This window comes from Salmo salar, chromosome ssa02 (genome assembly GCF_905237065.1).
Source record: "Salmo salar chromosome ssa02, Ssal_v3.1, whole genome shotgun sequence".
Lineage (NCBI taxonomy): Eukaryota > Metazoa > Chordata > Actinopteri > Salmoniformes > Salmonidae > Salmo > Salmo salar.
In genome coordinates, this window is record NC_059443.1 from 33,138,336 (window position 1) to 33,149,580 (window position 11,245).

Consider the following 11,245-nt stretch of genomic DNA (forward strand, 5'->3'; position numbering starts at 1 on the left):
CCCCATCACAAACCCCCGAGGAGCCTTATTGCTATTATAAACTGGTTACCAACGTAATTAGAGCAGTAAAAATTAATGTTTTGTCATAGCTGTGGTATAGTCTTTTATAAACTGGGTGATTTGAGCCCTGAATTCTGATTGGCTGTATGACCGTATACCACGTGTATGACAAAACATTTATTTTTACTGCTCTAATTATGTAAATAACCAGTTTATAATAGCAATAAGGCTTCTCAGGGGTTCGTGATATGGCCAATATACTACGGCTAAGGGCTGTGTCCAGGCACTGCTCATGAGAACGGCCCTTAGCTGTGGTATTTTGACCGAAACCACACCTCCTTGGCCTTATTTGTTAAATATGTCAGCCAATCACAATTCTAGGCTCAAACCACCCCTTTATAATTAAGCAATAAGGCCAGTGTGGTAAATGACCAATATACCCCACCTTAGAGCTGTTCTTAAGCACAACACAAGGTGGAGTGCCTGGACACAGTCCTTAGCTGTAGTATATTGGCAATATACCACAAACCCTGAGGTGCCTTATTGCTATAATAAACTGATTACCAACATAATTAGACTAGTAAAAAAAAGTCATACCGTGGTATTCAGTCTGATATACCACAGCTGTCAGCCAATCAGCATTCTGCGCTCGAACCACCCAGTTTATAATTCCGTTTTGATACTCTTGAATGCAGCCAAAATGATCTAGTCCCTGCTATCTGGGATCCTTGGGACATCCCTAACCCCCATTGAAGTTTAATGTAAAATGGTTAAGGTAGGAACATCCCAAAGATTCCAGATTGTACTGACCAATATTGTTTGTAGCCTAGTCAGGCAGTTACAATTTACATGACATCAAGGTTTTGATGTGCTGTAACAGGGCCAATATCTTAACTGTTTAACGCCTTAGTAACGAGTGTCTTTGCTTTAGCAAAACACTAGATAGACAAGTGTTCGTTCAAAAATCTGATTTAATTTATATGCATAACATTGGAAGACAATTTCATTCAATGACACTTACTTTGTCAAAGGTATATTGACTAAAAAAATCCAACTCTTCATTGAGCAAGGTAACAACTACATAAATCAGATCATCCTGTACTGCATACAGAGACAATATAAGGACTAAAACAGGATCTCATCAAAAGTAAATGATTCAAAAATGTACACATTTACATATAAAAACATGAAGTCTTATAAATGCAATCAAGGAATATGTTTGAAGACTTGACCGTGACAAATACTTTTCAAAACTCAATTGAACAGCTTGCCATGCAAAACCATTTTACACAAAATGCCTAGGGGGAAGGGAAGAGGGGTGGAATCATTAGTCCAAAATGTTTTGCAACAGAAACAGTTTACTAAAAACCGAAAGTTTATTGGTCAAATTCCTGTAGGTCCCTCCCCGTTTGGTTCTAGTGAATAGACCCCAGCATACATACATACCACTGCCTTGTTGCTATAAAGCTGTTATATGTGCATCAAAACCCCAGAGGGAAAGATTTGAAATCCTCCACAGAAGACAAAGGCAGTGGACAGCTATAGTGAGAGGGGCCTTATTCTATTTTGACTGGTCAAGTCAAGAAATACATTTAAAATCAACAATGTGTGAATTCATGCATTGCCTGAGGACATGTTTCCATTTACAGTGACCAACCTTGAATCTCTAAACACTGTTCGTTTAGCCTAAATACCCTTTGCTTGGGATCAGTAGAAAACTGTAAAGTGTATTAACAAAGCAGATTATTAACAAGCAATGACTCAAATGCATAAGCCTTAAGTAGCATGTTAAATATGACCTAAGAGAAGTGTGCAGTCAAGTTGGAAATGACAATACAGAAACAAAAACATTTTGATTCAAATAAAAACAAACACATAAAGAAGTAAACCTGGGGTTTGAGCAGTTCTAAGGTAGGCACATTCTTTTGATTATCCTTTTCCAGAATTGGAACGTTCCCACAGTTATTTGTCACAAGGACCGTTTTCATGTCCTTTTTTATGTCCTTTAGGAAATCAGCTGCAACGAACAAAACAAAACAGACGGTTATACAAAGAAATCAGTCTGCCAACAGATAAAACAATTGAAAAGCATTCACACACACACACAATTGTTTGTGGGTAATGACTGACAGACTTGAGTAGTCTAAGAGGCAAGCACAGTGCTGCTATTCCAGAACACCAAGGGAGGACAGGTAACTCACCGTTTTTACTGTCTGCTTGACATAGTCCTTTCTGCTGGTCAGGTCATAGTCTGGGTATGTGTCGTACACCTGGGACAGAGAAGTTGTTGCGTTAGACTTTTACAGGTAAGCCAACCATCATTGTGATATCAAATCAGAGATGTTTGAGAAGCAAACATACCTTCTGGCAGATCTTCTTCATGGTCATCTCCTCCAGGTTGGCGTCTTTCAGCAGCCTCTTCACCGTCTCCTTTAGCTGCTCATCTGTAGGAGGCTTCTTGATCATCTTGATCAACGGCTCATCGTCGTCCGAACTGTCGAGTGCTGCTATTTAGGAAAACAAGCAGGGAAAAACATAACAATAAGCATTAGGCTACAGGTTGCCAATGATGTATGAAACGTGCTATAAAAGTAAATCTACAGATTCTTACCATTGCCCTTGTTGGCTGTCTTTTTCTGGTTGTTACTGCTGCTGTCTGCTTTCTTGGTCTTAGCTGCTGGCTTAACCGGTGCTGCCCTCTTAGCTGCCGGATTATTTTTTGGCTGAGGACAAATCAATCCATGAGTTCATTCCATTAGTTCAAGATAAAAAAAGACAAATGGGTAAAAACCCTATCCAGATATTATAGACATTATCTATTACATACAAATATGGACACAAACCCAAACTGTTGACTTTTGTATTCATAAGACTTGCTGTGAGTTTAGCAAATCCAGAATCTGGGACAGATTGACAGAAGAGTCTCACCTTCTCAACTTCACTCTCGCCATCTTTCTCATCCTCATCCTTGTCTGAATCAGACTCAGACAGGTCGGAGTCTTCCACTTTTGTTTTCTTTTTGGCAGGAGCTGCCTTCTTTGCTGGTTGCGCACGCTTCTTGGAAGGTGTTCTCTTGCCCTTGGCTGCTGGATTTGACTTGGGATCCTGATTGGTAGGAGAGAAGGGACTTCTGTGGTTAATCTTTGAGTGACAGAACAGGCTGACCGTTCCCTTTTACAGTTCTAAAATATTTATACAGTGGCACTAGTATCGTCCAAGACCAAATAAGGGAAATATCAATTTCCAATGGACAATACCTATCAGTTTACATTAAAACATTTCAGTTCCTCACCTCATCGTCGTAGTCTTCAGAATCATCGGTATCGTCATCGGTCGTCACCCTTTCCCTCTTTCCCTCTTTCCCGCTCTTCTTTTCAGCGTCCGACTCGTCTTGTTCTACTGTGACTCCTTGCTCGTCGTCCTCATCGTCATCACTGCTAGAATCAGTGACGATAGCTTTGGACTTGCTCTCTGCTTTGACCTTCCGGGGGCTGCTGGATGCACTCCTGTCCTTAGCCTTGGTCTTGCTCCTAGAGTCTTTGGTTGAGATATTCTTCTTAGACTTCTTCTTTCTCTTTGAGATCACAGGCTGCAGATGGGAAGGATAGAATTATAGGTAGGGCCTATATGTTTTTGAAGACCTCATTGGTGAACACAGTTCAGTTTTGTATTCTATTTGACAAGACAACAAACTCAAGAAATGTCTACCTAGCTAAAGAACAAAGACCAATCACTCACATGACAATGACTTATTTGAAAAATAAAGAGAAGACCTGTAACTCACCTTTCCTGATATTCTGGGACTCATGAGGAAAGTCATGATCCTGTCGATGAGGACTGACTGGTTTCCACCCTTCTCCAGGTCCAACACTTTACAGATGTTCCTCAACCTTACACATGTTATCCTGAATCAGTGCACACAATTACTAGTCATTAGTTCGCTTGTTTATAATAATGGAGTAAGTTTGATCCACAATCACAACAATATTTCAGATAATGTTTAAACATGTTACTTCATTAAAGCCGTTAGAAGCACCTTATGTGGAACAATGTTAAAAATGTTCGTGTTGGTGCCCCTAGGGAAATTCAGAAAGCTGATTTGAGGACCTTTTTACTGATGAATGTGTTCATTTTTATGACTGTGTTTTTCTTTCTGGTTGCATTTATATGTTGATGGGTGTATTTTCTGTAATTCAGGACTCATCTGTAAGAGACCTTGATCTCAGTACGACTCCCTGATAAAAAAGGTAAAAAATATACAGTACCAGTCAAAAGTTTGGACACACCTACTCATTCAAGGGTGTTCCTTTATTTGTACTATTTTCTACATTGTAGAATAATAGTGATGACATCAAAACTATGAAATAACACATATGGAATCAAGTAGTAACCAAAAAATAGAAGTGTTAAAGATCAAAATATGTTTTAAATTTGAGATTCTTCAAAGTAGCCACCCTTTGCCTTGACAGTTTTGCACACTCTTGGTATTCTCTCAACCAGCTTCACCTGGAATGCTTTTCCAACAGTCCTGAAGGAGTTCTGACATATGCTGAGCACTTGTTGGCTGCTTTTCCTTCCCTCTGCGGTCCAACTCATCCCAATTGGGTTGAGGTCAAGTGATTGTGGAGGCTAGGTCAATTGATGCAGCACCCCATCACTCTCCTTCTTGGTCAAATAGCCCTTACATAGCCTGGAGGTCATTGTCCTGTTGAAAAACAAATAGTGGGACTAAGCCCAAACCAGATTGGATGGTGTATCGCTGCAGAATGCTGTGGTAGCTATGCTGGTTAAGTGTGCCTTGAATTCTAAATAAAATCACAGACAGTGTCACCAGCAGAGCACCCCCACACCACCTTCTCCATGCTTCACAGTGGGAACCACACCATAAAGAGATTATGCATTCACCTACTCTGCATCTCACAAAGATACGGTGGTGTGGACTCATCAGACCAAAAGACAGATTTCCACTGGTCTAATGTCCATTGCTCGTGTTTCTTGGCCCAAGCAAGTCTCTTCTTATTGGTGTCCTTTAGTAGTGGTTTCTTTGCAGCAATTGGGACCATGAAAGCCTGATTCACACAGTCTGAACAGTCAATGTTGAGGGGTGTCACTTGAATTCTGAAACATTTATTTGGGCTGCAATGTCTGAGGTGTATTTAACTAACGAACTTATCCTCTGCAACAGAGCTAACTCTGGAACTTCCTTTCCTGTGGCGGTCCTCATAGGAGCCAGTTTCATGATAGCGCTTGATGGTTTTTGCGACTGCGCTTGAAGAAACGTTCAAAGTCTTAAAGTAATGATGGAGTGTCGTTTCTCTTTGCTTATTTGCTGTTCTTGCCATAATATGGACTTCGTCTTTTACCAAATAGGGCTATCTTCTGTATACCACCCCTACCTTGTCACAACACAACTGATTGGCTCAAATGCATGAAGGAAAGAAATTCCACAAATTACCTTTTAACAAGGCACACCTGTTAAGTGAAATGCATTCCAGGTGGCTACCTCATTAAGCTGGTTGAGAGAATGCCAAGAGTGTGCAAAGCTTTCATCAAGGCAAAGGGTGGCTACTTTATATTTTGATTTGTTTAACACTTTTTTGGTTACTACATGATTCCATGTGTCATTTTACAATGTAGAAAATAGTACAAATAAAGAAAAACCCTTGAATGAGTAGGTGTGTCCAAACTTTTGACTGGTACTGTATGCATGCATGTATGCATGCATGTATATATATATATACACACACACGCTACTACTGTTGTTTCATAAGTCCTAATTGAGAAAACCTCTCTCCTTCTTACTTCATCATCCTCTCCTTCTTCTTTATATAGGGATCACTGTCAACCTCGAACGGGAAGCCATTGAACAGCCGCATGTTTTTCCTCATTGTGGCAATCTGAGGAGGGAACCATCAACAATGACAACCGACTAAGAACAACAACTCTAGAGTTGTTTTACCCACACAGGGGTGTCCATTGTGACATTACTCAACCTTTTAAAAAGTGTAAGATACACTTACCTTACCTGGCATATCAAAGAGAATTGTATGAAGCGGTTTCAGATCTGGAACCTTCAGCTTTCCAAGGTGGTGGTTCACTCGCACAATGTCTCCTAATTTATCTCCACCACCTGAGAGGGAGTGGAAATTAGGTTTGTACTGTTAAATAATGAGCTGACTACAGAGGGCAAAATGATGGTGGGAGCATGATATGGGATCCCAGCGGGGCTGGTACATGATACAGTTGCATCCCAATACATAGACTACGAGAATGATGAGAACTTATTTACAAGCTTCATTCTGTCTCATGTCAACAAAACTTTGGAAAAGTTCTCTGTGCTCATCTATAGCCTTTGGCGATAGACATGTCCGAGGATGCTCCATCTTACCATTTTCAACTTTCAGCACCTTCGCAGGTTTCGCAACCTGGAAATCAAGTCTTTGCACCGTCTTTTTCTCCCTCTTCCCTTCAACTATTTGAGATAGAGCTGCAAGAAGAACATAACAGGTCAAATATAATTCATTGCTGCTGGCTTCATCAACTGTAGCAAACCAGGCCTCTGTGCATGCAATTACTAACAAGCTGGACCCATGCAAAGCTGAAGAAGGTAAAGGAGGGTTGATATCTAGCTAGATACCTGTACTGAACTATAAGTTACAGTGTAGGCCTATTGAGCAAAACGGGTTCATAAACATCATTGACTTATCATACTTATGTCTCTACTCATTTCATTCCGTGGTTTTCGGGCATTATATGGTGAGTCGGCCAGGTCTTCAACCTTTGGTTCTTTCTCTACAACATCCGACAGGGGACAAACCTCCATCTTTTCATCCATAGCTTCAGTCATGTCAATGCACTTTGTAACATCTGCTGACATGCCCTGTTTTGGAAGAAAGAAGTTTCCCCCATCAGTTTAGCCAGATATCCCTGGAGAAGCACCTGGCTATAGTCCCTCCTTTTTATGTGAATTATATTAACTACAACATTAAGCTAACGTTAGCTAGTCAACAACTTTCCATCGAACTTAATGTCATGTCCGAGAACATTGTTAGCTAGATAGTTTTTGTTCAATTGCATCGTTTGTGCTTGCTAACCACTTATAATCTGAAATTAGTTATCTAACGTTACCTAGTTAGTTAAAATTACAATCTAACAATTTACCCAACACCAGATAGTTGTCATTATTAGTATACATAGCTAGCCAGCTACAACAGTACATTCAAATCTTGTGGAGTTTAATTTTTGCAGTGTGGCGCCCGGAGACATGATTTGGCGCGCAGGTTTGTTTTGAACACAGAGAGCTAACGTTAGCCAGCTAGCCAACTAACGTTACGTAGACTACGCCATGTCTCAATGTTCACCACCACACAGACTGAAAACTAGCTATCTTGATATTTGCTAACCTGTTGAATTGACAACGATGGTGTTTAAGTAGAAACCGATCAACGGGATAGTTAACTAGTAAAGTCAATACATTCCCGCTGATGCTGCCTGACTTGGCTAGTTAACGTTACCGCGGTTAGCTCAGTCTTCTTGTCAACGTAGCAGCCAGTCAGGCAGCTTTTTAGCTACTGAATGCATTTAAAAGCTGAATATTTATATTTGTTTCATCACTATAATTATACTTAATATGACCATTCTGGCTCATTCGAAATCTATAGCCAGCTATTACAGTATGCCAATATATTCAATACTTTACCTTGTCACCAAAACAGAATTGGATTAGGTTCCAAATGGCGGGGTTGTTGAGGTGTGGGCGTCAATGGGCAATCATTTAGATGACGTACAACACAACATTAGAAATGAGTCAATCATGACTAACTAAACCACACAATATTATAAATGAGCCAATTAGGACTAATCTAACATCCGACGTCGTATATCCCTGGTTTTATTGGTCGATTGGATAATACACTCAATGAGGGGATTCGATTATCTGTCCCGAGTTACCCCGGTGGGAAGAGTTTAATGCGGGTGAAAAAATGCGCGGCCTCAAAATGTGCGTTCGAAACAACTGGTTACTCGGAGAGAGAAAAAATGTGCTCCAAATCGATTTGAATGGTCCGCCAACTCGGAATTCCAACTCTGGAACTCGGACGTCTTTCTAGAGCTTTCCGACCTGAATATCACTGACGTCATGATTCGACCTTGTATTTTTCCGAATTCCCAGTTGCTTTGAACCGGGCATAAGCACATAGAGTAATGAGTATATTGTGTTTTTTGTTTTGTTTTTACACGCAAAAGTGATTGCTTTTGATAAAAACGCTTTATCTGCCTTCCCACTGAAAACTAGTTAGAAAATTCGAATATGTCGTTACAATATTTTATGGAAAATAGATATGTTTATGTTTCTGGATGATGCATCATGCTGCCTTGTTAACAACATAACCTAGTAGCGCAGATTACTGTTCGAGTTGAGATTTGCGCTCCTCCCTCTCGGTTTTTGCCCGTTCGCGTCACGGGCCATTGACCGGTGCAACGCGGCTCAGGTTAATATAACTCCCTCAAGAGTTAACATTTTGGCATGTCAATTAATCAGTAGAAATCGATCAACGGGACACGCTGTACAGTACTTTCTGCTGCTACCGCCTTTATACCTTGTTGTGCAGGAAAACAGCGGGGGCAAGGGACTCACCTGCTAAGGCCTAAAACTGATGAGGCGACTGTTGCATTTGGGCTATTTCACAATATTAGTGCTTTTTCAGAATGGGATTTTTTAAATTCTATCTCACACTAGACTGAGTGTATTATGGAAAGGCCGGGTTGCTTTCTGTGTTTAAAATATAGGTTTATTTATGTGACTGGAAATAAAATATTTAACCTTTAAAAAAAAACTGCATCTTTGATGCACGGTACTCTCTTTATGATTTGTATGCTACATGTGCCATAACCACATTGTACCATCAAAATACATCTTTGACCAGGAGTAAAAAGACAATCTCCATCAAAGTTGACAGGCTCCACTCAGACAACCATTCTGCCAATGCTATAAATGCCAAGTTTTCATCTGTCACCACATCATTACCTACACTACACCTGTCAGACCTACCTAGATTTTTGCCAGCTATGCCACGCCCTACTGTTGAACCATGGGAAATGCACAGGAGACTACTCTCCGTCCCAACCAGAAAAGCCCCTTCATCAGTGGCAGATTCACTGTGGAAGAGTAATCCTCTGAGCATTGACCAGCTACGGTCAGTCTTGCTCACGCCCCTTCTGGCAAAGGCGTGTGAAGGTTTTGTTGTTGAATGGACAACACAGGATATCCAAAAGAACATCTCCAAACAACAGTTTGGCTGCCTCAAGGGACACTCAACCACCCACTGCCTGTACAGAACAGCAAACACCAGAGGCACCTCCAGCACATTGGTCCTGACGGACTACAGCACGGCCTTTGATCTTGTGGCTCACACCATTGCAATGAAACACCTTTTGCAATTATCTGTCCGACCAGAGACCATGCCATGAATTTTAAACTTCCATTCTGGCCATAGCCAGGTTACAAGATCTCTATCCCAGGCCTCAAGAACTTTCCTGTGGCCTCCCCCAGGGCACACGGCTTGGTCCAAATGTATGTGGCTCACATCAATGGCGCAGGTAAGGGTGCTCTCGAGCGGCTAGATGTTCTTTACCATTCGGCCATCAGATTTTCCACCAATGCTCCTTATAAGACATATCACTGGACTATATACTCTTCTGTACACTGGTCATCTCTGTATACCTGTCGCAAAACCCACTGGTTGATGCTTATTTATAAAACCCTCTTAGGCCTCACTCCCCCCCCCCCTATCTGCGATATCTACTGCAGGCCTCATCCTCCACATACAACACCTGTCTCCAAAGCACACACATCCCTGGGTCGCTCCTCTTTTCAGTTCGCTGCAGCTAGCGACTGGAACGAGCTGCAACAAACACTCAAACGGGACAGTTTTATCTCAATCTCTTCATTCAAAGACTAAATCATGGACACTCTTACTGACAGTTGTGGCTGCTTTGCATGATGTATTGTTGTCTCTACCTTCTTGCCCTTTGTGCTGTTGTCTGTGCCCAATGTTTGTACCATGTTTTGTGCTGCTACAATGTTGTGTTGCTACCATGTTGTTGTCATGTTGTGTTGCTGCCTTGCTATGTTGTCTTAGGTCTCTCTTTATGTAGTGTTGTGTTGTCTCTCTTGTCGTGATGTGTGTGTTCTATATTTGTTTTTATTTTTAATCCCAGCCCCCGTCCCTGTAGAAGGCCTTTTGCTTTTGGTAGGCCGCCATTGTAATTAAGAATTTGTTCTTAACTGACTTGCCTAGTAAAATAAAAATCAGAGGGTACCCTATCCAACTCCTGGGCCTTTGTGGATGACCTGAACCTCATAGAATCAAGACACGTGACACTTCCAAAATACATCAGGGCCTCTACCAACTAACCGACTGGTCAGAACAAAACAAGATGAATCTCAACCAATAAAGTGCAATGTCATGTACACCTGTTTCAGTCACAATCCTGATCCAGCCTCTGCCATTATCCGCCTCCGGCCACACACTTGAGGTGGTGTCCAGCGCCAAAGAGCTCGGTGTGGCACTCCAAGCCAACTTAAAAGGGGACACACACATCACCACCAAAGGTTCTTCATGAACCATCTTCGCCACTTCAACCCCCCCCCCCGAAGACCTTCTGACATTCTACACCTGTTCTGTCCATCTAGTGCTAGAGTACGCCACTCCAGTATGGCACCCAGGTCTCACAGCACCACCTACACCTTCTGCATGCAATGACCTGGGCTTGCATGCCTTGGAGTCCGGTCGCACCCATCTCTGCAGATCCTTTCCCCAGAAGCTTGCAAAATCCCAGGATTACAACAAATAGCTGCCTCAGAAGAAAGGCCATGTGAGTGGCAGATCTACCTGATCCAATCACAAACTGCACCTTAATTTTATTTTAAAAATTAAAACAGAAATACCTTATTTAGGTAAGTATTCAGACCCTTTGCTATGAGACTTGAAATTGAGCTCAGATGCATCCTGTTTCCATTTATCATCCTTGAGATGTTTCTACAACTTGATTGGACTCCACCTGTGGTAAATTCAATTGATTGGACATGATTTGTAAAGGCACACACCTGTCTATATAAGGTCCCACAGTTGACAGTGCATGTCAGAGCAAAAACCAAGTCATGAGGTCGAAAGGAATTGAGCTCCGAGACAGGATTGTTGAGGCACAGATCTGGGGAATGTTACCAAAAAAATGTCTGCAGCAT

General features: G+C 41.6%; 1 protein-coding gene across 2 annotated transcripts; it reads right to left on the reverse strand.

Annotated features, from left to right (window-relative positions):
* Positions 1–953: 953 nt before the first annotated feature.
* Positions 954–7,975, reverse strand: LOC106580504 (protein DEK). Of its 2 annotated transcripts, none has more exons than XM_014161664.2 (12): positions 7,700–7,975; positions 6,712–6,880; positions 6,389–6,487; positions 6,021–6,130; positions 5,803–5,897; positions 3,785–3,905; positions 3,293–3,589; positions 2,929–3,105; positions 2,612–2,723; positions 2,362–2,504; positions 2,202–2,270; positions 954–2,017 (listed from the first exon to the last, which is right to left on the reverse strand). In XM_014161664.2, exons 2-12 carry the CDS (start codon positions 6,875–6,877, stop codon positions 2,006–2,008), a joined length of 1,401 nt encoding a protein of 466 aa, XP_014017139.1. In that variant the 5' UTR covers positions 6,878–6,880; positions 7,700–7,975; the 3' UTR covers positions 954–2,005. The 2 variants fall into 2 exon arrangements, with proteins under 2 accessions (XP_014017139.1, XP_014017129.1); XM_014161654.2 differs by having other exon boundaries at positions 2,362–2,507.
* Between the last annotated feature and the right edge of the window lie 3,270 nt (positions 7,976–11,245).